The 26,888-nt window shown below is 35.4% G+C and overlaps 8 protein-coding genes across 11 annotated transcripts; 5 read left to right on the top strand and 3 right to left on the bottom strand.

The window, feature by feature from the left end:
- Nucleotides 1–3,419: 3,419 nt before the first annotated feature.
- LOC140807874 (probable alpha-amylase 2) lies at nucleotides 3,420–7,486 on the bottom strand. 2 transcript variants are annotated; one of them, XM_073164831.1, is made up of 13 exons: nucleotides 7,137–7,486; nucleotides 6,575–6,640; nucleotides 6,397–6,430; nucleotides 6,244–6,281; nucleotides 5,992–6,118; nucleotides 5,677–5,903; nucleotides 5,165–5,310; nucleotides 4,947–5,059; nucleotides 4,589–4,677; nucleotides 4,285–4,407; nucleotides 4,174–4,209; nucleotides 3,929–4,027; nucleotides 3,420–3,849 (listed from the first exon to the last, which is right to left on the bottom strand). In XM_073164831.1, exons 2-13 carry the CDS (start codon nucleotides 6,590–6,592, stop codon nucleotides 3,658–3,660), a joined length of 1,242 nt encoding a protein of 413 aa, XP_073020932.1. In that variant the 5' UTR covers nucleotides 6,593–6,640; nucleotides 7,137–7,486; the 3' UTR covers nucleotides 3,420–3,657. The 2 variants fall into 2 exon arrangements, with proteins under 2 accessions (XP_073020932.1, XP_073020933.1); XM_073164832.1 differs by lacking the exon at nucleotides 7,137–7,486 and adding an exon at nucleotides 6,957–6,976.
- A 143-nt stretch (nucleotides 7,487–7,629) lies between these two features.
- Nucleotides 7,630–9,713, top strand: LOC140807017 (F-box protein SKIP23-like). 3 transcript variants are annotated; one of them, XM_073163659.1, is made up of 2 exons: nucleotides 7,630–8,878; nucleotides 9,564–9,713. In XM_073163659.1, exon 1 carries the CDS (start codon nucleotides 7,705–7,707, stop codon nucleotides 8,872–8,874), a length of 1,170 nt encoding a protein of 389 aa, XP_073019760.1. In that variant the 5' UTR covers nucleotides 7,630–7,704; the 3' UTR covers nucleotides 8,875–8,878; nucleotides 9,564–9,713. The 3 variants fall into 3 exon arrangements, with proteins under 3 accessions (XP_073019760.1, XP_073019762.1, XP_073019761.1); XM_073163661.1 differs by lacking the exon at nucleotides 9,564–9,713 and adding an exon at nucleotides 9,289–9,553; XM_073163660.1 differs by lacking the exon at nucleotides 9,564–9,713 and adding an exon at nucleotides 9,286–9,553.
- Nucleotides 9,714–9,737: 24 nt separating this feature from the next.
- LOC140807018 (uncharacterized) lies at nucleotides 9,738–11,095 on the bottom strand. Its single transcript, XM_073163662.1, has 3 exons — nucleotides 10,877–11,095; nucleotides 10,295–10,565; nucleotides 9,738–10,157 (listed from the first exon to the last, which is right to left on the bottom strand). Exons 1-3 carry the CDS (start codon nucleotides 11,010–11,012, stop codon nucleotides 9,947–9,949), a joined length of 618 nt encoding a protein of 205 aa, XP_073019763.1. The 5' UTR covers nucleotides 11,013–11,095; the 3' UTR covers nucleotides 9,738–9,946.
- A 2,154-nt stretch (nucleotides 11,096–13,249) lies between these two features.
- LOC140807016 (uncharacterized) lies at nucleotides 13,250–17,440 on the top strand. Its single transcript, XM_073163658.1, has 14 exons — nucleotides 13,250–13,544; nucleotides 14,550–14,661; nucleotides 14,761–14,873; nucleotides 14,999–15,121; nucleotides 15,345–15,538; nucleotides 15,829–15,904; nucleotides 16,015–16,101; nucleotides 16,186–16,266; nucleotides 16,355–16,387; nucleotides 16,477–16,530; nucleotides 16,606–16,647; nucleotides 16,736–16,814; nucleotides 16,945–17,015; nucleotides 17,133–17,440. Exons 1-14 carry the CDS (start codon nucleotides 13,374–13,376, stop codon nucleotides 17,223–17,225), a joined length of 1,329 nt encoding a protein of 442 aa, XP_073019759.1. The 5' UTR covers nucleotides 13,250–13,373; the 3' UTR covers nucleotides 17,226–17,440.
- An 872-nt stretch (nucleotides 17,441–18,312) lies between these two features.
- LOC140808212 (high mobility group B protein 9) lies at nucleotides 18,313–21,118 on the top strand. Its single transcript, XM_073165280.1, has 5 exons — nucleotides 18,313–19,102; nucleotides 19,204–19,282; nucleotides 19,408–19,570; nucleotides 20,523–20,890; nucleotides 20,979–21,118. Exons 1-5 carry the CDS (start codon nucleotides 18,948–18,950, stop codon nucleotides 21,072–21,074), a joined length of 861 nt encoding a protein of 286 aa, XP_073021381.1. The 5' UTR covers nucleotides 18,313–18,947; the 3' UTR covers nucleotides 21,075–21,118.
- Nucleotides 21,119–21,208: 90 nt separating this feature from the next.
- On the bottom strand, nucleotides 21,209–22,888 carry LOC140808214 (probable ribosome biogenesis protein RLP24). Its single transcript, XM_073165282.1, has 5 exons — nucleotides 22,784–22,888; nucleotides 22,603–22,707; nucleotides 21,843–21,956; nucleotides 21,601–21,737; nucleotides 21,209–21,505 (listed from the first exon to the last, which is right to left on the bottom strand). Exons 2-5 carry the CDS (start codon nucleotides 22,681–22,683, stop codon nucleotides 21,331–21,333), a joined length of 507 nt encoding a protein of 168 aa, XP_073021383.1. The 5' UTR covers nucleotides 22,684–22,707; nucleotides 22,784–22,888; the 3' UTR covers nucleotides 21,209–21,330.
- Nucleotides 22,889–23,061: 173 nt separating this feature from the next.
- Nucleotides 23,062–25,127, top strand: LOC140808213 (uncharacterized). Its single transcript, XM_073165281.1, has 4 exons — nucleotides 23,062–23,303; nucleotides 23,454–23,551; nucleotides 23,747–24,004; nucleotides 24,760–25,127. Exons 1-4 carry the CDS (start codon nucleotides 23,192–23,194, stop codon nucleotides 24,925–24,927), a joined length of 636 nt encoding a protein of 211 aa, XP_073021382.1. The 5' UTR covers nucleotides 23,062–23,191; the 3' UTR covers nucleotides 24,928–25,127.
- A 955-nt stretch (nucleotides 25,128–26,082) lies between these two features.
- On the top strand, nucleotides 26,083–26,827 carry LOC140808215 (plastocyanin-like). The gene has a single exon (XM_073165283.1). It carries the CDS (start codon nucleotides 26,228–26,230, stop codon nucleotides 26,729–26,731), a length of 504 nt encoding a protein of 167 aa, XP_073021384.1. The 5' UTR covers nucleotides 26,083–26,227; the 3' UTR covers nucleotides 26,732–26,827.
- The last annotated feature ends 61 nt before the right edge of the window (nucleotides 26,828–26,888 follow it).

Below are 26,888 nucleotides of genomic sequence, written 5' to 3'. Positions count from 1 at the left end.
TTTTTTCTTGATATATTTTTTTTTAGTCACAAAATGAGAAAACTTAAGAATATTTTTTAAAAGGTGAATACCAGACCCCAACCCGACATTATTTTGGTATCCGACTTAGACGTCATATATCGTACCAGTACCGAAAATTATATATCGTATATCGTAATGCAAATTACGATATAAGAAAATTCACATCAATACTTGTACCAAAAATCAGTATATAAAAATTTTGATACATATAACTAGCATATCGATTATACTGAAATTGTACGGTATACCGAAAATTCGGTATTTTTTCTCATCCCTAATCTGACCTAGTCAGATAGTTACCAGAGTCGGATCGGATAGTAAAAACACCAATAAAAAAATAAAGTATGCGACTTGAACTATCCGAAACCGAAAAACCTAACCCATGCCCTCTCTACGGAGAATCCCAACTTCGAATGATGATTCCATGGTGCCATAATGCTGAGTTTTATTTGATATTTAAAAAATACTTTTATGTTGACCTCTCTACCCTATTATATGCGTAATTAATTAAATGCTATTTACTACAAAAACAAAGCATGGGAAAAAATGCGTGAACAGTTAAATGTTTGAGAGAAAATGTCATACAAGTTTCATAAAAATATGTTTGAAAAAATTGGTTCCTCATGAGAATTAAAGAGCTAGTGAAAAATTAATATATATTTTTAATCTATAAATCATTGTTCTCTAATTATTTCAAGTTTTTATTATTTAGGAAACATTTCAATTTTTATTTTGTAAATTGACATGTTTTGAGTTTAGTTTCTTAATTCGTTAAAGTTTGGTATCATCGGATAACTTTGACTTTTTTTTTCTTTTTTTTTTTTGTCTAAAACTATTGAATCCATCATATATTGATTATTAGACACCGATGATCTCGTATGTGCACATATGACAGTAATAAAATTTATGTTACACACATTATAATGGCAAAAACTTGTGTGAGACGGTCTCACGGGTCGTATTCTGTGAGACGGATCTTTATTTGGGTCATCCATGAAAAAGTATGACTTTTTATGCTAAGTGTATTACTTTTTATTGTGAATATGGGTCGGGTTGACCCGTCTCACGGATTAGATCCGTGAGACGGTCTCACATGAGACCTATGTTACACATATTATAATACACATAAACAAATATATATGGAAACAACAAAATTATTTTATTTCCTCTAATTTTGAAGTATTGAGGTTGTTTTCCTTTATTTATCCATTTAACTATGATCAAATAATCAATATTCGATGTATTTAGTAGTGTGAAGAAAAAAGAAAGATTGAAAAAATCCAAGTTACTGTATGAACTAACCAAACTTTAATAAATTATATGACTAAAATAAAAAAATGCTAAATTAATTTTCTCTATTATTTATAATGTAAATTTTTACGATAGAATAAAAAGAAGAATCAAAGTTTGGTGCACATATGAATTTTGTGTGGGAAGAGTACTTTTATTAGTTGAGAAATTAAAATTGCACAGATAAAAAAACAAAAACAAAGACAAAAACAAAAGAGAAAGTGAAGCAAAGCCATTCACATTTCACTCGCAATGAAACATGGTTAGACATAAATAAAGTGTGGGGTATATATATCAAGGAAGGAAGAATAAACAATGAAACGGGGCATAGTTTTCAAAGAGATTAATCATTTGGGAGATGGATCGATCGGTGCTTGTCACGTGACGAATATATTATTAATGATGGTGGTGGAGAAAATAAAATCCAATATATATTTTTAGGTCGATTCGAGTATTTTTTTTATTATATAAATATGTAAATAATTAATAATGTTCATGCCTATTTAATTACTCTTATTATCTTAATCTAAAAGTCATTATTCCTAAAAAATAAAGTCATTAAAACGGCAAGTGGTCATGGATTTGGAGTTGATTTCTAGACATGAAATGATGAAGCCAATGACTCTAGTTATCATGTGATGGGAATGGGCTGTGTGGGTTTTCCTTCAACAACCACTCCCTCCCTGTGTTTCTAAAGTTAATCAATCTTATTCTTTATTCCATATTTAATTTTGGCTCTAGTTAAAAAATGTGAGACCATGACTAATATCTATATATTATTAGATGAAGAGAAAGATCAAAAAACTTAGGAGTAGGTTTCTTGTGAGACGGTCTCACGAATCTTTATCTGTGAGACGGGTCAATCCTACCGATATTCACAATAAAAAGTAATACTTTTAGTATAAAAAGCAATACTTTTTCGTGGATATTCCAAATAAGATATCCGTATCATAAAATACGACTCGTGATACCGTCTCACTTAAATTTTTGCCAAAACTTAGATACAAACTGTTAGGAATGATGTACATTATCTAGATATAGATTAAGATATAACGGAAAATAGAACATTATAAGATAAGAGGATCCATGTAATCGACCCCATGCACTTAGTGGGATAAAACTTTGGTTGTTTTTTTTTAATACCAAATTTAAATTAATTTTGGAGTTTACTCACTAGATTTTTAGCAGCCTCATGAGCTTATTGATCAACTCCTGACTATGATATAAAAAAACTGAATCAAACCAAATGTATTGAAATATTTAAAGCTTGAATTAGGCTCGAAATAGATGTGATGAAACTCGATTTGAAGCTCAAAAATTTTAAATTTTTTGGTTTGAGCTCGATTCGAATTAGGATTTGGGCTCGAATTCGGCTTGAAATATTCAAACATGTTTATGAGTTATTCGACATATTGGTAAAAAATAAATATCTAAAGGCTCAGAATCTATTTATTTAATATATATTTATATTATATATTATATTATATTAACAAAATATCAATGCTCGCGAGCGACTCGCGAACCATTGAACGACATGAGTTGAGTTCGAATTTGATTTGAAAACGTTAGAACATTTTCTAATGCGACTCGAGTTTGATAAAGTCGAACATGAATTGTGGCTTCAACGTGGTTAAAAAAGTTGGAGCTCAAAACCAAATGTGAAAAATAATGGAAACGTTGTTTACCAAACCTAATGTATTTTCGATTATTGCCGTCGAAAAGAAAGAGTGACCGATCAGCTTTGTATGTGTAGTTCATATCTTTATCGGATCTCATTTCCAGAAACTGCTGTGAGTCCCACTCTATCCTAAACTAAATTTTCATTCCTATCTCCTACTCTGGGCCGCAATAGTACGAACCTAATATTTACATTTATATGTACTATTTATTTATTTTTCTTCTTAGATCGGAATCAATCTTATTTATATTTATGAAAAAAAATTTTATAAAACGATCTCACAAATTGAATTTTGTGAGACAGATATCTTATTTGGGCTATTCATGAAAAGTATTACTTTTTATGCTAAACTTTTTATTGTCAATATCGATAGAGTTGACCCTCTCACAAATAAAGATTCGTGAGACCGTTTCATAAGAGACATACTCAATTATAATAAAAAATAAATTTGATAAATCGTTAATATGTCATTATCATAAGTAATTCTCTCTCATTATATTATATAAACATTAAATTATTGAGTTCTCGTATTGAGACCTTATTTGGACAAAGCTATTGTGCAAGAAAGGAGGGAAGGGATATTGTATGGAACGGAAACGAAGGGACCTCTCCTAATGTGAGATTGTGATACATTTTCATACGAGCATAACAGAAATACTAGGTGGCGGCTACTTTTGCCAGACCGCGTATCTGTGGCCACTGGTTGCAAGGGTCCATTCCTTTCCGGAGGGGCACCATGAACCATCTCCAATTTTCATGGATATTTTGTCGCCTATAACTGCCGCGTAAAGATTTGGCTGAGCTTCAAGGATATTAATTGAAGATCGACTGTGTATACCTTGACGTCGTCTAGTATCGATCTGTATTAATCATTGAAATTTTAACTCATGCATGCTTTAAATAAGTTTTCTGTGAAGAAAATGGGATTATATAGTATACCAGTTTCACAATTTGGTCGTGAATGGAACTGCCCCAGTCGTAGAAATGGTCGTAGAAAACTGAAGGTATGCCTGGATGAGTGAGTATGTAGGTATAGCCCTGTAAGGTAACATGAAGTAGAATTTAGCAAGCTGAACAAGAAGTAGGAATACTGACACAAGGGAAAAATGTCCTAAACAAATATATAATCAAGGCACCATAAATTTAAAAATTGTGATATTACAATCAAGAGAAGATAGCAATACCTCCATAATATGATTCGATGGAAAAGGCCAATGAGCCTGCAAAAACAATTCGCAGCATGTTCGTGAGAACACCATGTAAAATGTGTCTACAGAAATACGATAATCATCTACCTGAGTTGATCCAGTGTCATGGTTGTCAAGAAATGTGACGGCCCTTGAAGGCCACCACCCTATAACACCAGGTGGCTTCCCTTGCGGATCACGAAGACGCCAGAGTTCGCCTTTAACAGCTTCCTATCAGCAAGATATTTGTACAAAGAGAGGTAAAAAAATAGGCAGCGCCTGATTCTGTTGTTATTCACTTGTCGGCGAGGGTTTATACTTGTCGTTTCGGATATCTTATAATTAATAGGAAAGCGAAAGTTTTTATAAAATTGTGAAAGAAACAAGTTTCAAATTATTATATTCAAATTACCTGAAGAATCCCCTTCGTTGTGAAGTCAAATGCAGCTGATATTTGCCCCGTGCCGTCAATCCAGTTGATAATCCTTTGCCTGTGACTATCTGCAATATAGTTTTGAACAAAAATGAGTTGAATCAGTGAATTGAATTTATTCAAGTGGTAACACGTATTGAGAACTCTCTTCATAAATCGACCCTTCAAAATGGTAGAGTAAGTACACATGTTTAAGATGATAGATGGCACAGACTAATCCATTTCGATGGAAGCGTTAAACCTTTTTCAACAAAGCGAACTTTTGGTCCTAAGGTTTTCATATTTCCAAAGTCAATTATATGAATTGGTGAGCAATAATATCTTCAAGAAGTTATACTTTGGTTGTACTCCAAGTGGTGGTCTCTGTAGTTGCAAGAATCCCAAAATTCTCCAACGGAAAATATAGGCTTCACACCTTCAATATACTCTTTCACGTATTTCGGGGAGTAGCTAGATTGGTACAAGAAGAGAAAGTGGATGAGTTAAAACATAAACAAACAAAACATGTGTCATTATACCGAAATGACAATATAAAAAAAGCATAAGCTGCTATACCCTCTGGCGAAATCAAACCGAAAATCCTGAAAACCAACAGTATTACGCAGCCACCGAAGCCAGTTGGTAATGTCTCTCCTGACAAAGTCTTGTGTGTGATCTATATTAGGCACCCCATTAAAATTGTCTCCAGTGCTTTTGTTCCCCTGAATGGTTAATCAATTGTAAACACAATAGATATGCCAATGATTGAGATAGAAATCACAACCATGAAAAAGTAGAAAATCTCAACTCTGTTCACAAATTCAACTAAAGAGAAAATCCCAACTCTGTTGTTCACAAATTCAAATAAAGAGAAATATAAAACAGATACAATACTTCAAAGAAGTTCTTTACGAGAGGGAAACCCCATAACCCTAGACCAAGCTTGTATTCCCACACGCCAAAGGAAAGACAAAATCACAAATATTAGTGAATGAGAGCAACTAAAAATGTCACATGAAGCTGCATCAATTCCAGAAGGTATAAACAAAAATAATTTTCCACTTGTGTCCACGCTACCATGTACTAACCTTTCCACCAGTACAGGATGTAACAGCTTGTTCATCCCATGGTATCGGGATTCCGTCATAACGGTTGTACATTCCACCATTCCCCTGGGTGGTCCCAACACGATGGTTTATGACTATGTCGGCCATTGCTCTAACTTTATATGTTTTCATCTTATTTAGTAAAGCTTTTAACATATTCTCAGAACCATACGAAGAATTGAGGGAGTATAGGTTCTGTGGAAGATAACCTGTCATTTAAGACACTCAGATGAGAAAAATGAACAGCAATAGCACATACAAGAAAATAAGTACAGCAATCAATTGAAATTGTTCAACCTTCAGGTGCAAATGAATGGGTAGGCGGGGGCAACCAAGCTGATGTAAAGCCAGATTGTGCTATATCAGGAACCTTTTTCTCTAGGTTTCTCCACCAATCATGCTTATGAGACTCCCAATTAAAAGCCTACAAAGCAACTTTTTACAACATAGTTTTATCTGATTAAATATTTAATAAATGAGTCGTTTTTTCCTAAAATCTACACTTCTCTTCTGCTCGAACTAAAAGATGAAGATATATAATCAAGTCACCTGCAATAAAATTTCTTTCCCATTGCGTAATGCTGCAGCTGAACATAGAAAATAATAGCATGTAAATTCAGTAAGTATAAGATCAACACAAAACATAAGGATAACATGAACAGACAAGTCCCAAGCTGTCTTAGAATTAAGTGAACATATTACCAATATCAGTCTGCTGATTATTTTGGTCACATTCCTGCATTCAGTTCAAGGGCTACGAGTCAGACTAGTCTTAGCTCGTTACAGAGACAAAATGATACGAAGTTATCTTTAAATTTTTTTGCATTAATGAGTTAAATACACTGACACCAATAAACAAATATGAAACCAAGTTCCTTACGTTGGCCGTGTGCCCCATGTTGTATCACAAGGAAATTGCCAAATATCAAGTAGAAAAATGAAGTTCCTGCGTTCACCAAAAACTCATCACTCGAAATTCCCAACCAAGTTATGGAAGAACCATAAATCAAGAAACAATGCACATGACCACTCGTTAAACATATTATGCCAAATGAAGTCTAACTGAAAATGTTTGACAAGCTTTTGATCGATCATTATCAAACGCCGGTATCCATGCTCGAGACAAGAGCAGGAATGACCGCAAAATAAATAGGCAAGATTCAAATAGTGTGAAGTATCAATAAACACAAACTGGATCATCAAAGCATAAATTATTTCATTTTCATGTGATAATTTCTTGATAAAATTCCCGATACCGCCACCCCAGACAGCCAATAAAGTCGATCAACACAGACACGCAGTTTGTTTCCTAGGATTTGTTCTTCTGTGAAGTACAATAATCTAAAAATTTGTAACTAATAGTAGTGAAAACAAAACATTAACGCAACACAACACGAAAACTAGACGGGGACGAAATCCAATGACAGAAGCGAGAAATATACCACAAATCAACAGAGTGGTGAAATGAACGATCACAGGATGATTGGAGTCGATGATCTTTCCCGTTTATATAGTACGAGAAAAGCTAAAAAAAGCGACAGAATTCAACCAATCGAACAATGAATCTTCAGCGACGTAAAGTTTAAAGAAGTGGAGAATCGAAAAAAGTCGCAACTTTCGGGCATAAAAATAACGTTTCTGTCGAATTGAGCGAGCCCAGTAGGAAAAATTCAAATCTTTGCAATTGGTTTCGGCTTTTCAGATTCGATTCTGTGTGTTTTTTATAGAGAATTGTGTTCCTCGTGATTAACGGTGGACTGAAACGCAGGAGTGTGAATGCATTTAAACTAAGATTTAGGAAACTTATCATGCCACGTCTCTTGTATTTATTACCTTTTTTTTTCAGAGAAATGTAATGTATAGCCAATAATTTTGATGGGATTTAAAATATTTAAGTCATAAGCAGTTAAATTTATTTATTTATTTTGAAAATGAAATCACAATTTGTCTGATATACGTAAACATCCAAAATTTGATCAGATTCCACCCTCAATTCGGAAACATCCCACAATGTCTTTCGCCGTTGACTGGTCGGAACTTCCGCCTGAGCTCCTTCAGACCGTTGCCACGAACTTCCTCACTACAGCCGATTACATCCGTTTCCGAGCCGTATGTTCAAGCTGGTTTATCGCTGCTCCAATCAACCCGCGCCACCTCCCGCGCGAATTCCCCTGGCTAATGCTACCTCTTACCAGCTCCATTCGCCGTTGCTTCTTCAATCCCCTCACCAAGAATCTCTACCACCTCAGCCTCCCAGAATCCTCCCACAGCCGCCGACCCGCTGGCTGCTCCCACGGTTGGCTCGTGCTCATCGACGAGTCGCCTTCCATTTTCCTCGTCAACCCTCTCACCCGCGCTAAAGTTACCCTTCCGCCACTCTCGTCCTTCCCAAATGTGTTGAAATTCGATTTCTACAGCATAGGAAAAGAATACACTCTCCGTGCCCCGGAAAATGATTTCTTGTATTATTACAGTTTGAAGGAAATGCGTGACTCATTTGTCAAAAAGGTAATTCTATCTCACAATCCTTTCAACGAACCGAATTTCGTAGCTTTCACTATTATTGACAAATTCGGAGATCTCGCGTACTGTAAGAAAGGGGATGATTCTTGGACAATCATACACGAAGCACGGTCATATTGTGAGGATGTGATCTATTATAAAAATTCATTTTATGCTGTGGATAAGCATGGCTCGATTGCAATTTGTGATGTCAATGACCACAATTCACCCACTAGGGTTAGGTTTCTGAACATGCCACAGAATATTGGGGGAGATATGCAGTACTTAGTGGATGCAATGGGGGAATTGTTCTTGGTAACTCGATACTTAGACTTTGAGATTGATATCGAGCACTACCATGAAGTTAGCAAAACGATTAAATTTTCTGTATTTCGTTTGGATTTTCATGGACCAAACTGGGAGATTGTGAAGAGTTTGGATGATAAAATGCTGTTCCTGGGGCAGAATTCTTCGTTCTCATTGTTGGCCAGTGATTACCGAGAGTGTAAAGGGGATATGATTTACTTTACTGATGATTATTCGGGGGCAAATTATGAAGGTGTCGCAGGATACCATGATGTTGGTGTCTATAATTTGAAGGATGGAAGCATTGAAGTATTGCCTTGTTATCCTCCAAATTCGCATTGGCCAATCTGGATTACTCCAACTCTGTGCTGAACAAGTGTGTTCTCTATAATTTGATCTTCTTGTGTGTTTGTTGTGGTCTAGTAGGACGTCGAATGTACATGGAATTTATGTTGGATGAACTTTTGTTGGTTGTTGTACCATGTATGATTGCATACTTTGGTTATTATGATATACCTCGAGTTAATGTTCTTGAGATTAGGGATGCAGGGAGTGAGGAAAGTCGAACTTTGTGCAGTTTTTTGTGAAAATGCCTATTTCATTTCCCTGTCCCCTCCTGCCTGAGTTGTGGAAGTCCACATATGGCACGATTGGTTTTTCATGCTATAATAATATTAATAAAAGACATTATTTTCTCACAATTCAAGTTTGATCTTATAAATATACAAAATTTCTTCGTCTCACCTGAATTCGGCCAACGGGTCTTTCTGCCCTTGGTCACAGCAGTGAAAAGGGTGGTGTGAGGTGTATCACTCATGTATGTACGTACACCTTGAGACAGGAGTATGGGGCACAAGAATGTTAAAATTGTCAGCTATTAGCATGAACATGGTTTAGAAAGTCTATTCTGGAGAGGATAAAAACTACATCTTTGAAAATTTAAACATGAAAGAGATCGACGTTTTCTAGTTAATGGGCGACATCTGGAACCTAAACTGGGGAATGCCAATATAAGCATCTTATTTATCCAATACTAAGCGTTGTATGGAAAATTTGTTCAGGAATGCAGGAGATGTCGAGCGCAGGGCTTGGAATGGAACAAGAGATTGCTTACATTTGTGTGGTAACACTAAACCACGTATCAATGGTTCAAGTATGTAATTTTCTTTCCCTTCCCCTTTTTTTTTTGGAATTTTATTATGTAATCGAAATAAGAGGTTATGTGAATAAAGCCATTTACACAAGAATATCAGGCGATGCAAATGGGACCGATATTCGTATTATATTTGTGAAATATGATACGGTGTGTTAAAGCACACAAAATAAACCAGTAGAAAGTACAAAACACAGCTTAATCCGGCCCACTTAGTAGCCCAAATCCACAAAACTGTAAAATCTTATCCAGCCCAACTGAGGAACCCGGGGCATGATCAGACCTGAGATATTAAATTGGTATGAACCAGTAAAAATTTGGCTGAGGAGCCCAAAATATCAATCTGGTGTGATCGGGTCCCTCCATGCCCAAATCCAACTGCGGACGATACTCCAACTCCTCATCGAAATCCCTGACAAATTTCGGTATCTCAAATTCTTCACGTCTGACGTTATCCCATAAGAAATCCAGCCTGTAGACGAATCTCAGCTTGCAACACAACCTGATTCCATCCAAAATAAAATAAAATCCAGTCGATTCGACATTCTTAGATTAAAAAATTGATGCAAACCTATCAGGTTGAACTAAACAGTAGTGTGCTAGGCCCTCCAAATTAAAGATGGCAGGAAATAAAATTACCCTCCGCCGTGGGTGAAGAGGAGACGGCCAAATGTGGAAAGAAAGAACCGGCACTGAAAACTTGGGTGCACGATACATACAGATTCCATATTATCTCTAACCTCGACAGGCATTGCTTTGTACAGTCGATATAAAGCAAATATTCCAGGGAAATTTTCAGCTCTAGTAACATCAGAGTTTATGTACACTACCGAAAATGGCTTCCCATTTAAACATGGAAATATCTCCTCATCCAAGAACTTCATCACCGCCTCCACGCTCACAATTCTCCCTATCATCGATATAACTGAAATCAATCGTCACTATAATGTATTTTAAGAGCAGTAAATTTTTTGAACTCTACAGTCTACATGAGGTACGAGATAAAGGCCAATGGAACGATTCAAACCCAGTCACTTGAGTATGACAGAATACTCAAGCCCATAGCAAAAGAGTGTAATCCGTTGGAAGCCTCCATAAAGATCTAAGGTGTTAGTTTATTATAGATGTCAAATTCTTATTCATCAAAAGTGAGGAAATGAATTTCAGAGCATTTATTTTCATCTTTACTTCATTTTTACTCTGTTAACTGTACGTACGTACCTGGAAAGAGTTTTCCAAACACGTGAAGAATAGGATTGCCGCGTTTGTCTGTACCTTGAATCTTGAAAATATTGAGTTCCATGACAAGTTTTTGTTGCTCGCAGAGTGTGAGTATGGAAGGATTTTTGGAAGCCATGTGAATAATATGATGTCTTGATGAGAAGAAACTTGTGCGATTTTCTTATGTCGGGTGGGGAGGTATAAGCTGAGTGAACAACAGGCTATACGTAATATATACAGAACAAGTATTCAAATTCTGAAACATTAATAAAAAAAATTAATTTTATATCTCTTACTTATTCAATCAATTATTTGCTTGTCCATAAAAAATATCATTAATTTCATGGCCCGATATTTATTTACTTCAAAAAATACTCGCTCTTTTATTTAAATTTAACTTCTTAGGTCTACATCTTTTCAATTTTTTTCCAAATTGGAATTTAAGAATAAACATTGCTTTACTAAAATAAACATATATTTTTTCATGGATGACCCAAATAAGAGATCCGTCTCGTAAATTCGACCCGTGAGACTGTCTCACACAAGTTTTTGCTTTTAATAATAAAGTAAAAACTTCCGTTTCTTTCAAAATTAAATCAATAAGTTAGAGAAAATCTGAACATAATTTTTATCAAAATTCAGTCATTTAGCAAGTGGTAACTAAAGGATGAGTGGTTATCATATGAGATCGTCTGACGGATAATAATCTGTGAGACGGGTCAGTCCTACCCATATTTACAATAAAAAGTAATACTCTTAGTATAAAAAATTATACTTTTTCATGGATGACCCAAATAAGAGATTCGTCTCACAAATTCGATCCGTGAGACCGTTTCACACAAGTTTTTGCCTTAAACGATTCTGTTAAATTTTTTAGACGCGCGGAGAATATGAAAAAAATTAAGAAAAGTTGGGAAGCGAAGATTGTGATATTTATAATCTTAAATATCATATAAAGAAGAAGAAAAATAAAATGTAATAGAATAACGTTGGATACTTATCCTGACACGGGTTCTTTTCCTTGTAGTATTCCATTTAGGGTTCGTTTGGTTTTTAGGATGTGATAATTGAATGATTGATAATTTGATTGATAAATGTTTGATAGGATAATATATGTCATTTGAGATATATAATATCATGTGTGGTGTGAAATAAACAAGAGGGATAAAATCTTGATAAACTGATTTTTGACCAAAATATCTTTTAATATTTTAATTTAAATAAATTAAATTTTTATTCAGATCTTTCGAAGAAATGGGGATATAGGGGGTTGTCCACTTTCAATTACGAAAGTACTGTGCAGCATCGAAACTCTCACAAGAAATGGGGAGAATGCCATGTACAAGACCCACTTGCCATTTTTAAATTAAAATTAAGGTCTATTTTGAGAATTTTCTTTTTGGGTGTACGTGGATAAATATAATCCATCTTCATTGCATGGATTCAGTGTCCAAGTCAAACAGTGAAATTTGTCCATCAATTAGTCAATGTCAAATTAATAAATGAAAGCAAACACAAGATAAATAAACAATCCAACAATAATAATAGTTACCAAACTGAGTCTTAGTATTCTCTCATATATGAGAAATTTAAAATATATTAATTAATGAGCATATGTGGTGAATTGAATTTTTTTAAGAGTAGATCTCTTGTGAGACGGTTTCATGAGTTTTTATCTGTGAGACGAGTCAACACTACCGATATTCACAATAAAAAGTAATACTCTTGGCATAAATAGTAGTAATTTTTCATGGATGACCCAAATAAGAGACTCGTCTCATAAAATGCGACCCGTGAGATCGTCTTATACAAGTTTTTGTCATTTTTTTAAAGGAGAGAAGTTTGTTTCTATTAAGTTTCAAATTTAGATTTCGTGTGAATTTTTCTCACTCAAGTTGCTTATGATAGCAAAATGATATATAGCATCGCGATCACTTAATTTTGACTTAATATGTTTTTAAGTCTTAAAATCTACTTATATCCTTCGTTGATGGTAATATTTTCTTGAGACGTGTAATTAATATGAAATTCTAATGAATATTATTTTCCTGAAAATATATTAAATAAGTGATATAATTATTTTTACAAACCGGACTAAACATAAGATTCACATAAATTTTATCCATCTATCTTGAATTACATTAGGTGACAAAATATTTGACAAAAACGAATTTAATAAATTGTGACAGTCGACGAATTGTTCCATGAATTCATGCCAAAGGGTGCGTTTTCGAAAATAAATGCATTTAGGATTTATATATGCAAGTTAAGATATACCAGATATTCCCCCATTATATGTGAATTTGCCAAGTTTGGCACCTACTGTGCATTATTGAATAGATTTATTCCATATTAATTAACTAGCAGCTAATTGTGCATTAAAATCTGAGTGTAAAGTATCTTCTTTTACTTCGACACTTGGCTATTCTCGTATACACTAAAATTCCCATTGAAGTTGGTATATTTAACAAAAACATTCGTGCAGGCAGGCTGAGATATGGATGTGGTGCCTGCAAGAGGGCTGAGCCACATGTTCGTGACATTATTCCTCCACTGCTTCGCCGAATCCATGGTGGTTCCGTCCAGCACCGACGTCACCATGGCGGTGCTTTGCCCCGGGAAAGACCAGTGTTCGTTAGCCATCTATCTCTCTGGAGCGCAGCAAGTGGTATGCACCTAGCGCTACACTCTTCGTTTCTCTCTTATTATTATACTTACATGGCATCTATTACATTACCAGACTAGATACCTGGCATGTAATGCTTGCAAGGAAAAAAACATTAAATATTCAATAAATAAAAGCAGAGATTAAAATATATATTTTGTAAAAAGATTATTAAGTATTTATATGGTTTCAACGCATATGATATTTCCCTTGTATATGGGAAAGCATGCATTAGAATGTTCCTCTTGTCTGTGGAAGAAGGGTTGCATATATTATAAATTTTGATATTTTATTTACCCTAAGCAAGTCTTAGTTTTAAACCAGTGGAAATATACGTACGTAAAAAAATTTACTCAAATTTCAGCTACTTGACTTTGTCCCTACCAATATTATTTTCATATTTTTTTCATTATTTTATATTATATATAACAAATAAATTGAGTTTCATTGAAATATTTATTATAACTAATAAGCAAAAAAATTAATTTTATACGACAATTAAATTGATTAAAGATTTTAAATAATTCAAAACTAATTATTAAAATACTTTAAAAGTAAAAGAGCATAGAAAAAAAACAGAATACAAATATAACAGGGACAATATCCAAATAAAAAAAATTCAAATTTACAAGTAATTTAATGGAAATTTAAGTTGGTGCATGTGTTTGAAAAGATTGGAACTTGGACCTAACTCAACCCCAAAAGCTAGCTCAAGGGGGAGGATTGTCCAAGGCAATATATGCCACTCAAAGGTTATTTATCCAACCGATGTGGGACAATTAACACACCCCTGTCACGCCCAGGAATGAATATCTGGAGCGTGAACTTTATTATAGACAGTCCAACACATAACGGTGAAACCCGGGCTCTGATACCATGTAAAGATCAGAACTTGGATCTAACTCAACCCCAAAAGCTAGCTCAAGGGGGAGGATTGTCCAAGGCAATATATGCCACTCAAAGGTTATTTATTCAATCGATGTGAGACAATTAACAGTGTTATTGCAGATAGTTGGGCTGGGATCACTAGTGGTGATGCCTATGCTAGGAAATCTATCGGACACATATGGAAGAAAGATTATGCTCACCATCCCTATAACTCTTTCCATCATTCCTCTGGGTATGTAACTTCTTTTCAGTATATATGTTTCTTTCTTAAAATAATGTATATAATTCTTAATTTATCGGTTAACGATAAGTTTGTGAATTGAAATTACAGTGGTACTGGCTTGCAGCATGACCAAGTATTATTTCTACGCTTACTATGTTCTCAAAACTATGATCGCCATGGCGACTCAAGGGAGTGTTTCGTTTCTTGCTTTTGCATATGTGGTACGTCACTTTTCATTTCTGCTAGCTGGAGCTATTATCGAATCACCCATATTTTAAATATTTTAAAAGAACAAAGGTAGTGATTTCGAAAGTTTATTTTCCAAGTGTATGGTATGTGGTTGCAGGCAGACATTGTTCAAGAGAGGAGACGAGCTTCGGTGTTTGGAATCGTATCAGGCATTGCGTTTGTTTCCGCTGTGTTGGGGAATTTTTCGGCTCGCTTCCTCTCCACTTCAACCGCATTTCAAGTACTGATCACCTTTTCATCCTTATTCTATGTATATAGCAAAACATTTATACTGCATGCATGCCTAGTTTCAGACGCGCCTTAATTTCTTAGCACGTTTATCACGTCCCACACGACAATGAATTCTTGATCATGAGAGCTAGTAGTATTCCTTTAGATGAATTTCTGTAAAAAGAAAATTGTGCTCAAACATAATTTTTCTTTTAATTAATGTGTGTATATAGGTTGCTGCTGCAATATCGGTGATATCATTGGTGTACATGAGATTGTTTCTCCGCGAATCATTAATCAACAACAGCATTGGTCTAAACAAGAGCACAGAGACTGAGTGTCTTCTGCAGAAAGTTCCGGGAAAAAAATGGCTGCTGTTCAAGAATCTGTTTTCACTGGATGATAGCATTAGCTTGTTAAGAACAAGGTCAGTTATGTTTAACTAATTTCATCTCATAACATGGTAAGTATTTGTAGATATTCATTCTTGCAATTCAAACAAGTACGAGACCCTGTCTCACATTGAATGCGTAAAAAAGGTTCATTGAGTTTTGGCCATGAAACCAGCGGTCAGATTGGATTTGGCAGTATCAACTCGTAGGTCCGTTTGGCTGTGCGCATACAAACTACTAAGAACGGTTTGATGGAAGATCGATTGTGGAATTATTTCCGCAAAAAAATCTTCTAATGCCTGTTCTTTTATCATTTGTTCTGCAGCCAACCCTTTTTTAAAGCAGCAGTGATTGCATTCTTCTATAATGTTTCAGAATTCGGCCTCTACGATTCGTTAATGGTTTGTTTACATTTTAGTGATTCCCGGAATTGAATTATACTGCATCAGCTCTTATTGAAGATCTTCTGCTTTTCTCTTTTCTCTTTTCTCTTCCCTTTACAATAATGCAGTATTGCTTGAAGGCTCAGTTTCACTTTAACAAAGATCAATTCGCCGATCTATTGATAATTTCCGGAATTGCGGGATCAATATCACAGGTAGTTTTACCCTGCATTGACTTTATAACTATCATTTTATGTTCTCATGCGTTTGCATCACGCAACGACTTTTCCACTTTTCAGCTGATCATCATGCCTGTATTCAGTCCTTTTATGGGAGACGCAAAGATGCTTTCTATAGGTCTCTTTTTCACCTTTGCTCATGTAAGTGAAACTTTTCGAGTGGCATTTATATATGTTTTAACATATACACACACAGGTCTTGATAACAAGCATAACTTCTTGATTGCAGATTTTACTTTACAGCGTTGCGTGGGCTTCCTGGGTACATCTTGTCCTGTTTCTCAACAATTGTTAACGAGACCTTTTCTTCATGGCTCTTTGCTTGTTCTTTTGATAATTTACAACTTGCAGGTTCCTTACGTTGCGGCAATGATGTGTGTTGTGGCTGTGTTTGCTCTGCCATGTGTGAGTTATCTGTTCCTTGCCACAATATTTTGTCTCGAGCACAAAGTTTTTTGAACTTTACCAATTCATGTGCAGTTGAGGAGCATTGCTTCAAAACTGACAGGTCCAGATGAACAGGTAATCTTTATATCGGTTCGATATTTGGGTTGAAATGTGTAGGAAAAAATGATGAGATTGAGATTTGAAATCTCTTTGGTTGCTGTAGGGGAGGGCTCAGGGGTGCATTACTGGCATATCTTCCTTCGCTGGCATTGTTGCCCCATTTGCTTTCACCCCTTTAACAGGTACGCTGACTCCATAACTCTTACTCTACGTGTTCAAATGTTGGTCTACGTGTGCAGCAATGCAATTCCTCTTACATCGTGTCTGTTTCATACTGCGAAAACAAATCCCTTTTTTTGTTCCCTTTCCCAGCTTTGTTTCTAGCAGGCAATTCACCATTCTATTTCCCTGGATTCAGCATCTTCTGCGCTGCCATAGCTGCTGTAAGTGCTTTTAACCACAATGAAACTAAAGTACATTAATCAAGAAGAAAGAAAAAAATCACGTTAACTCGAAAACGACTTAACGAGCTTCATCATGACGAATCTTGGTCTATGCAGATGATCGCTTTGATTCTAAGTCTGATGATAAGGCCTGCTCCAGCAACAAATAACACAGTCAACTCTTCCGACCCTGCACCGCCACTGGTTTAACACAACCGCTGCTTGTTGGCCCAGAGTACATATAGTCATCATCTTTATTACGCAATCTGAACATCATGAGTAAAGATATTCAACTGGTCTTCAGAAGGAAAAGCTTAACATTCCAAACGAGCTGCAGGTTTATGATATATAGAGGCACAAATAAATCGAATATTGAGTCAAAAGCATGAACTTTAGAACTATACTTAACTATATCAATGTACTGCTTAATTTTGGTTTAGATTTATATAGGATCATAAATATTTACATCACTCACTTATCATAATATTTTATTTTAAAAAATATTTTAATTTATATCGTATTAATGCATAAAAAAATCGTCAAACATCCAGTAAGAGTACTCAAAATATAGGATTGAAATTAAATAAGTAAAATAAAAGTGAAATAATGTCTCTAATGCTCTTATTCTATCATATATGTGCCTCTTCTTCTTCCTATCACTTCTCTGTCAGACAAATGTCTAGATCTATATATTGTTTACATATAGTTATATTTAAATATTAATCAATATCTCAAATAAAAATCTTTGTAATATTTTTGTATAATCATTGATTGAGAATGTTACGTAAAATACCAAAATCTTGATATATCATGATCCACGTGATAGATAAAAATGTTTGTATTTAGCTAGGTCAATTTGAAACATGTATGATTAGTTGGTTTCATAAAGGTTGGTTGATCGTATATTTTATTATAGTTTTATGATTCATAGTATCATTTCTTATTTGATCCCTTTGAATTCCATATTCGAAGTTGCGATTGGATTTATTCATTAAAAAGACTCGATTCAATACCAAAGGAGGTACCGACTTATATATGATAAATAAAAATTATAAATAATATCAATCATAGATAAACTATTGAGATAACATTAAAATATTTTTTAAAACAATTGGCGGGACGTCTCACGCTATCCCGTCACGCCCCAACCCAGGACCCAAACGAACGCCTATTTTTCATGGCGAGCGGGTTGATCCTAGGAGTCTTAAACGACTCTAGTGTAACTGAACACATCAGTATCGTGTAAGTGTCACATCATTGTCATATCGATAAATGATTAAAATTGAAGGAAAAGAAGACATCGGATTAAAACTGAATTTGATAGGAGAACAAAAAATGCAAATTTTCCTTATATTTATGTGCATAAAATCAAAAAAGGAAAATATTGGGTAATTTTGGCAGCGTGAAACACATTGACCAAATTCCATTAATGGAACGGAGTTTGAGCTTCCACAGACTGTGTCCATTCGAAGTCCGACCTAATGAGTGATACATTTATTTTTGCCATAAATTTTATGAATCTTGCATGAGCTGTACATGAACGAGCCTCATTGGGTTGGGTTTGGACCAAAAGGATCAATTTTTAATATAATACGAGCTAATTAAATCGGACCTGAATCCATTTCAGATAACTGAATCGGCTCACCTACGAAGAGCTCTTCACCTATGTATGTGCAAACCAATGTCTGTAAGCTAATACATTGAGATTTGAAGTGAGTTAATTTCGGTTGGTAAGAAAAAGCCAAAGTTATCATTAATCTTACAATAAATACCAATTTTGTCACCTCTCGCCCCACTTTAAGCTCTCTCTCCCTCTACATTTACTCATCTTTGCCCGCCAACAACCCTTTTTTATTCAGATTACGTTAATATTGTTTTGTATTTTCTTCTATATTCCCCGGCGATTATTTCTCCGCCGCCTTGCACCAGCGGATGATGTCTCCGGAAACAGAAATTATTAGCTGCAACGGAGTGCAGGGCAAGCCTTATCCTGTTGCTTTAGCCTCCCATGAAGATGTTGTCAAGGATCATATACTGTTCTTCAACACTCTTCGAAGCTTCCACAACTCTCTGGGCTCCAAATTTATGTACGTTCATTTTATCTTTATTTAGAACATGATTCGATGAATTGAAGAGTGAAAATCTGCATGTAAGTATAATTAATATCTATAAATTTTTTTGGTGGAAGGGTTCCTGTGATTGGAGGGAAGGGGCTGAATCTGCATGTACTATATGTGGAGGTCACTAAAAGAGGCGGCTTCGATAAGGTCTGATTATTTATAATAATCATTTCATGATAATACAAAGCTCCATATGTAAGAAACATATCTGTTTTATCATTTTTTTTCTTAGTTGTTTCCTTAAAAATTTTAATGATTTTCCCTGGAAAAAGGTGGTGACGGAGAAAAAATGGAGAGAAATTAGTTCAGTTTTTGATTTTTCGGCAACGGCCACCAGCGCTTCATATGCGTTAAGGAAACATTATTTCACTCTCCTCCATTCCTACGAGTTGGTTTACTTCTTCAGGCTTCAAGGTTCCATTCTTGCTCAAACAGGTATGTAAAATCGTAAACAATTTTGAGAGGTGAAATATATTTTTAAGAAATCATATGTATTTAATTTTGAAAATCGATGTTTGTTTGAATTGCATGCGTATATGTATTTGAAAGAATAATTTTGTCCTTGAAAAGAATGAATTGAATAGGATATTGTCTGCGGAGGAAAATTTTGGACCTATACAAGCAAGAGTAGGGATCATTAATTGAAAAGCTAAGTTGCTGATAATAAATTACATAGGAACCACACATCTTTTAATTTCTCTGCCACAAACGTTAATGTTTCATATTCTGTGGGTACTGGTAAAGTTGGCTATTCACATTTTTTTTCCTTTTTTTTTAATTTGTAATTAATTTATATAATATTTATGATTTTTAAGTCTTAAATGTAATATGATGTCCGTATTTTGATGTGGATATAGCTCATGATTGTCCATCCCAAAATAATTTCTTCTATTTAAACATTTAAATCGTAATTGGATATCATTTTATTTATTTTCACCTTGCTCAAGTTATCAATTATCCGGAGTCTGTTAAATTAAAATTTACTCTCACTAATCACTGCCTACTATTGCAGCATTAAATATTATTATTATTATTATTATTATTATTATTATTATTATATCGGTTTGGTTATTTCTTTGGTTTCTGATAATGCACTACACAAACTTGAAAAGATACGTAAGTTTCATGTAATTTAAATAATTTTTTTCATGAAAATAAAGCTTGAATTAATTTGTAGAAAACACTTCTATGATATATTATTTTTTGGTTTTAAATTGGTGGATGGGTTTCTTGGAAAAATGCTTTATTTTTTAGCAAATTTCAACGGCTGGTTCTTTGGTTCCAAACAAGAAAATAAAAATTATTCTAGGATCTCCGGGACTCCTCTTAGATTTAAACTGGCCTAATGAAAACGCGGGTCTTGTGTAACTTATCATTCTTTCCACAGCCTGTTCCTCTTTCCAAGCTATCGGAACAATTGATGGAAAATTCGATTGTGGCTACCTGGTTTCGATCCAAGTAGGGGAAGAGACACTAAATGGTGTGCTCTATCATCCAAGCTGTCCTCTCGGTAATTCTATGTTGAGTCCTCAACCCTGCAACGCTATCATACCCTATATCCCGCAGCTTCACCAGACAGGTCAGAGGAGGAGGAGAAGAAGAGATCCAGGCCGTCCAAAACCCAACAGGAGTGGCTACAACTTTTTTTTTGCAGAGAGGCATTCACATCTGAAGTCACTATACCCAAGCAGAGAGAGGGAGTTCACAAAGATGATAGGGCAGTCATGGAACCACCTCTCCTCTGAAGAAAGGATGGTATAACTATATTGCTATCTATATAACTTGGCATCAGATGCACTTCATACTTTAATTCACGTGCATCACATGTATATTTTTAACACAGATTTACCAAAGCTATGGAGTACAGGACAAAGAAAGGTATCAGAGAGAGATGAAAGAGTATAGGGAGAGACTGAAGATAGAGCAAGCCTATTATTGAAGTCAAGCGTTATAACTGTGTACTGAAAGTCAAAAAGCCTTGGCCTCAAAACCGAGCAGCCTAATGCATTTCTTTTCAGAGAAAAGCTTAACCTTCAATGTAGCGTGCTTTGTTTTCCTCTTTTCGGTTAACAATTGTTTTTAACCCACCCTATTACTGTCCTGAAAATTCTTTAATGCAAAAGAACCAAATAGCCATCATAAATGATGGAATTCTAGGAGTTTAATGGAAAATTTAATTTCATTACATAATTCAATTATTCCTCCATGTGATGATTGTCCTCGGTTTGCTGTTGAGAAACTTGGACCTTGATCTTTGGTAATGTGAGCGAGGGATCTTGCAGGAGAACAGCAGGAGCTTTGAGCATGTGAATGCTCTGTTCCAGTTCCTTTGCTGCCTCTCTGTGTAACTGGGCCTTCTTTCCCTTCATTCTGTCCAATATTGTAATACAGGTCAATATCCATTAAATATAAATTGACATAAAGCAATAATATTCAAATGGTTGGCAATAATCAGGAAGAAGAACCTCTTGGCGTGGTGCCTTGCTTCCCTATCAACTCTGACTTTATCGATTTTCTTGATAGCCTTCAGAGTATTATCGGTTACATTCCTATCATATCTCTCAGGCCTATTGCGTTTCCTCTCAAATTCAAATGTTGAATCCTTATAAGTTTAAACAATGCCAACGAGACATATCAGCTTGTTGCAGTTGAATCGAGTAAAAGAGATTCATAAAAAAAATATATGAATGATGACGATATTTCTTACCTGAGTCATGTCCTTGCCATGCAGCCGTCTGTAAGCCTTGGTCCATTTTACTTTACGAGGGTTCCTCTTCATCTTGAAGTTTTTGTGGCATTTAGAACGACAAAACCTAAAGATCTGCATAGCCAAATAGTGGGCCATTTATGGACTCAAATTGTACAAAACAGAAAACAAGCACTCGATAGCCAATAACCAAGTTTTGAGAAGAAGCACTTGATCACTTTTCATATACATTTGAGAATCAAAAGTTGACTGAACATCATCCCAGAGTTCAATTAGTGGAACAAAATCCCCTACTGCTCAGTCAATACAAGATTGACATACATCAGCTTAGCTGCATATGGCACCCTACTCAACAACATAAAACAATGCGATAACAGCCATGCCCTTCTCATCAACCTAAAGCATTGCAATAACATCTATGTCAAATTTATAATCAAATTTTCCTCTCAAGCTCAAGCACTTTCCATTTTAGAAATCTACATATTCACAGACAGGTGAAGACAATTAATCTCCTGCCAATCAATCCATTCCGGTAAAAAATTTATTGCAGGGATGAATAAAGCTTCTCACATAAGCGAAGCTTTGAAATAAAATTTCAACCGATCGAGTTGTACTAAAGTGACAAAAACACCAAATTAAAGATTAAGTATTTAACAGATACCATCTTCCATAAGCCACCACAACTTTAAAGCAAGTTTAACAACAATTTTGACAAAAAGCAAAACCATACAGAGAGAAATAGGTAGGATGAAAATCTAACCTTGGCATCATTTCGAACATACTGAATCCCGTGCCCGGGATATATTGTAGAAGAACAAAACCAGCACTTCTCCAACCTCATGGTTCCTCTATTTCATAAACCACGCTGTTCCAGTGAGAAGAAAACCTATCAGTTTGAAGTAATTCAGAAGAAAATTGAATTGAAAATGAAAAGTATGAACCTGTCATGCGCCAAGAAGGAGAACGGAGAACCCAGCTGCAACCTAACCAGAGAAGAAAATAGGAATTACAAAGGATTAGGGCTTTGGTCGCCAGGTTATCGCAATATATTAATATATATTTATTTATTTATTTATATAAGAGTAAATAAAGTAGACAAGAATCTTAATGGGCTTTACATTCAATGGAAGAGCAACAAATGATCCAAAAGTAGGCTCAAGAGGTGGGCTTTATGTGGCTCTATAATCTAGGCCCAATTAATGTCCAAAAGTAGGTGCCAACTCCACAGCTGCCTCACAAACAAGGAAGAATATCTCCTCCTCGCAGTATTCCTTTCAATTTTCGCCACCATTCTCTGTGGTTCGCCGCCATAACTAATTTCTCTCTGCTGAATTAGAAAATTCATTGATATGGAAACGATAACCTCAACCACCGGCGCCGTTTCTCTGCCGATTTTTTCCCCAAGTAAATCGAAGGATCTTTCTACCCGGCGTCTCCTCCGTTTTTCCTCCTTCCCCAGAAGTCATCTCTCTCTCTCTCTCTCTCTCTCTCTCTCTCTCTCTCTCTCTCTCTCTCTCTCTCTCTCTATATATATATATATATTTTTTTTCTCTCTTTTTTTGTTATTCAGCTGTCTGAGCCCTTTTGATTTTTTTGTTTGTTTTCTTGCAGATTGTAACGATTGTAAGAATAACTGCGAACCCGATCCCGAATCTGATTGTGCTGATTCTGCTCTCGCCCCCGTTCTCAGAAATCGAACGCTCTCCAAGGTACGTGCGTTTTTTATTTTTCTCTCGAACAATGTTATGATTTGCTTCATTTCTCCCCTTCCATCTCCCTCTTTTTTTTATTATTGAACTTGAACTTTGATTCAAGGAAATTACTGTTGTTAAATAGCTAAGAAACTTTCTTTTTTACTGAATTCATTTTTGGTGTGATTTATTTGGTTTTGCGTGTATCTGCAGGATGCCGCAATGGGGTTGGTTTTAAGTGCTGCGAGCGTGCGAGGTTGGACTACTGGGTCGGGCATGGAGGGACCATCAGTTCCAGTCGGGTTGGATTCTGATTCGGATATGGAACGAGTGTCTACTTTCCCGTGGTCGCTCTTCACAAAATCCCCCCGGCGTCGGATGCGCGTGGCCTTCACTTGCAATGTTTGTGGTCAGCGTACTACTCGGGCCATTAATCCACATGCTTACACTGATGGCACCGTCTTTGTACAGGTACCCATTTATTTTAAGTTCATGTTTAATTTTTATAAAAATGTTAACTCTCGGGCATGTGCATTAATATCAAGATTATTATTTCGAGGGTACTATTGGACATTATCCTAGATTTATTTTACCGATTAATTGAATATTGAGTGAATCTATTTAGCAATCAGTATGTTAAACTAGTGAGAGGACGAGAAAATATTACAACTTCGTGACCAGAGGCGACCTCATGCAATAATTTGACCGCGATGATTTAGTGTACTTTAGGGCCGTTGAGGAAGTTTCAAGATTCTTTTTTTGAAGGTAGACTTCTCGGCTCATCTCTATGCAATGTTGTAACCATTATTGTAAGCTTACAGTGCGTGCACCTAGCTTTGAGGCTCAGTTCTTCCATTACGCGCAATGAAACAAATCAAAAAGCTCGTACATCAAGTTAGTGTGCTTTTTAAGTGTGCCTTAAATGTGGGGTTTGTAAATACAAAGTAAATTGTAAGGTTTTATGGTTATTTATTCTCCTAATAGGTTGAGAAGTATTTAGTTTATTGTCATTTGATAGTTTATAGTTTATACAGATCATATCATCTGGGGAACCTCACTGGGTAAATACTTTGAGTTATATCTATGCATTATGATGTCCATGAGCTTAAAGTGCATATTGCACTCTTTAATAAGTAGCTTGCATATTATAGAACAAGACATTTAGGATCGCTAGAGTATTATATCTTAGAACAGTCATTTAATGGAATTCTTTTGTATTTTGGCAGTGTTGTGGGTGCAACATATTTCATAAACTGGTGGATAATTTGAATCTCTTCCATGACATGAAATGCTATGTTAATTCGAGCTTCAATCCGAACCAAGAGAATGCTATTGGGTTCAAGTATTTTGAAATGGATGAGGACAACAATGATGATATATTTCCACCCATATGAAAATTGACTTATGCTATGCAAAGCATGTTAGGTATTTGTTTTACCTGTTAAATGTACCTTTAATTGGCTTACAGGGAACTGTGTATTATTGTGTAAATAGAGATGTGACAGTTAATTGTGGTTGAATATGTAGTGTTAACGCAAACTTGTATAGGTGTTTATTTAAGCAGTTGCATACACTAGGATGGCATATTTAATTATTTTTCGGTTAACAAACCACCCTGAGATAACAAGCAGGCCTTTTACTTGAATTGGTTTGGGTCAAGGAATTCTGTGAAAGAATTGAATAGAACGGTGCGTTGAATCTATGTTCATTCTTTACATGAAGAAGTTCAAGAATTTGAAATAGGGGAAGCTGTTTGCGGGGAGGATTGGTTTATCATATATTTGGCTTTCGCTTTGCACGGTAGGTTGTATTTGGATCGAATGATTTGGATTTAAAGAACTCATTTGAGGGATGATTTTAAACGATTCAATATTGAGATGAATTTGAAACCCAAATTCAAAAAATAACTATTGGAATTTAATGTCAAATGGATTTGCTTAAACAAACCAATGAATTTGAAATCTCTAGCTTCAAATATATCCATCCAAAATTTAATCTCAAGTCATCTCATCGAGCCCCTTGTATCTTAAGATTGCTCCATTTATTAATCATATACAAGACAATAAATTCTCAGAACAAAATAGTTTAAAATTTATCCATGACATATCCCTCTCAGATTTAAATTACTCCATTCAAATGCAATTCTAGTATTCATTCGAATAAACTTATGTACAGAGAAAAAAAAACATGTAAAATTACAGATAAAAAGTTAGAAAAACAACGCGACAGTTTCAAGATATTATTTAATACTTTATTTATATCCATTACTCCGGTACCAAAATTCTGCCCACAATAACTACTATATCTTCTTAGTTCTTATCATCATGTTCTTTTTTCTTACAAATAAACTAAGACGGATATTGTATGGTGTTTGTCTATTGCAAAGGGAATAGAGTCTAATGTCAATTTTGGAAGAGTATTTTGTTGTGCGAAGAAAAGTGGCCTCAAATTTCGACTTCATTTCTCTTTATTTCTTCCACATTTCCTACCTCACATTCCAAATATCCAACCCCACATCACAGGATAACTCCTACCACATAATCCAACCTTCTATCCACCAATTATTTGCTCAAAAATACCTTCCCACTATCACAAACAGCACTCGGTATGGAAAATCAACCCCTTCCTCATATAAATTAAATCCCATAATTGATTCTGATCAATACCATTTTCACGTCTCTCGGTCACTAAAGAATGGCCACTGTTCCATCTACTGCTATTGCAATTCCATCTTGTACTGGCCTCAAGGCCAGTGTCTCACCGTTGAAAGCCACCGCCATCAAAGTCTCCGCCACCCCCGTAACCTCGAGGCTTGCCGTGAAAGCCTCATTTAAAGAGTTCGGAGTGGGCGTTGCTGCCACGGTAGCCAGTGCAATCTTGGCCAGTAATGCCTTGGCCATCGAGATTAAGCTTGGTGGTGATGATGGCTCACTAGCTTTTGTCCCTGGAAACTTTGTAGTGGCATCAGGGGAGAAAATTACCTTCCTTAACAATGCTGGATTCCCACACAACGTGCTTTTCGATGAAGATGAGGTCCCGTCGGGAGTCGATGTATCGAAAATTTCGATGGCTGAGGAGAATCTTCTCAACGCTAAGGGAGAGGTTTATGAAGTGACTTTGGTAGAGAAAGGGACTTACAGCTTCTATTGTGCTCCTCACCAAGGAGCTGGAATGACTGGGAAAGTCACCGTTAAATAGGTTGTTTTTGTGTGATCTACTGTGTGATGCTAAGAATCTTATTTTTGTATCACTTTATCGATAATAGATAAATGAATATAAGTCAGATTCTTTCTAGATTTGTTGGCTTTTTGTAATGAATCATTTTCAAGATTTGTTTAATTTGTGCGGGGCATGA

Source organism: Primulina eburnea, chromosome 12 (genome assembly GCF_022965805.1).
Source record: "Primulina eburnea isolate SZY01 chromosome 12, ASM2296580v1, whole genome shotgun sequence".
NCBI lineage: Eukaryota > Viridiplantae > Streptophyta > Magnoliopsida > Lamiales > Gesneriaceae > Primulina > Primulina eburnea.
This window is presented reverse-complemented; position numbering and strand designations above follow the sequence as displayed.

Coding starts and splice junctions, on each gene's coding strand:
- LOC140808212 (XM_073165280.1), top strand. CDS start 18,948: ATGATGTCTCCGGAAACAGAAATTATTAGCTGCAACGGAGTGCAGGGC. Junction 19,103..19,203: donor TCTCTGGGCTCCAAATTTAT/GTACGTTCATTT, acceptor TTTTGGTGGAAG/GGTTCCTGTGATTGGAGGGA. Junction 19,283..19,407: donor AAAGAGGCGGCTTCGATAAG/GTCTGATTATTT, acceptor CCCTGGAAAAAG/GTGGTGACGGAGAAAAAATG.
- LOC140807017 (XM_073163659.1), top strand. CDS start 7,705: ATGTCTTTCGCCGTTGACTGGTCGGAACTTCCGCCTGAGCTCCTTCAG.
- LOC140807874 (XM_073164831.1), bottom strand. Junction 4,408..4,588: donor CAACGAAGGGGATTCTTCAG/GTAATTTGAATA, acceptor TCTTGCTGATAG/GAAGCTGTTAAAGGCGAACT. Junction 3,850..3,928: donor ACGACCAAATTGTGAAACTG/GTATACTATATA, acceptor TGATTAATACAG/ATCGATACTAGACGACGTCA.
- LOC140808214 (XM_073165282.1), bottom strand. CDS start 22,683: ATGAGGTTGGAGAAGTGCTGGTTTTGTTCTTCTACAATATATCCCGGG. Junction 21,738..21,842: donor ATGGCAAGGACATGACTCAG/GTAAGAAATATC, acceptor TAAACTTATAAG/GATTCAACATTTGAATTTGA. Junction 21,506..21,600: donor GCAAGGCACCACGCCAAGAG/GTTCTTCTTCCT, acceptor AATATTGGACAG/AATGAAGGGAAAGAAGGCCC.
- LOC140808215 (XM_073165283.1), top strand. CDS start 26,228: ATGGCCACTGTTCCATCTACTGCTATTGCAATTCCATCTTGTACTGGC.
- LOC140807016 (XM_073163658.1), top strand. CDS start 13,374: ATGGATGTGGTGCCTGCAAGAGGGCTGAGCCACATGTTCGTGACATTA. Junction 15,905..16,014: donor GCCTCTACGATTCGTTAATG/GTTTGTTTACAT, acceptor ACAATAATGCAG/TATTGCTTGAAGGCTCAGTT. Junction 16,267..16,354: donor TCTTTTTCACCTTTGCTCAT/GTAAGTGAAACT, acceptor TCTTGATTGCAG/ATTTTACTTTACAGCGTTGC.
- LOC140808213 (XM_073165281.1), top strand. CDS start 23,192: ATGGAAACGATAACCTCAACCACCGGCGCCGTTTCTCTGCCGATTTTT. Junction 23,304..23,453: donor TTTTTCCTCCTTCCCCAGAA/GTCATCTCTCTC, acceptor GTTTTCTTGCAG/ATTGTAACGATTGTAAGAAT. Junction 23,552..23,746: donor GAAATCGAACGCTCTCCAAG/GTACGTGCGTTT, acceptor GTGTATCTGCAG/GATGCCGCAATGGGGTTGGT.
- LOC140807018 (XM_073163662.1), bottom strand. CDS start 11,012: ATGGCTTCCAAAAATCCTTCCATACTCACACTCTGCGAGCAACAAAAA. Junction 10,566..10,876: donor GTTTGGAAAACTCTTTCCAG/GTACGTACGTAC, acceptor TATCGATGATAG/GGAGAATTGTGAGCGTGGAG. Junction 10,158..10,294: donor CTCTTCACCCACGGCGGAGG/GTAATTTTATTT, acceptor GGATGGAATCAG/GTTGTGTTGCAAGCTGAGAT.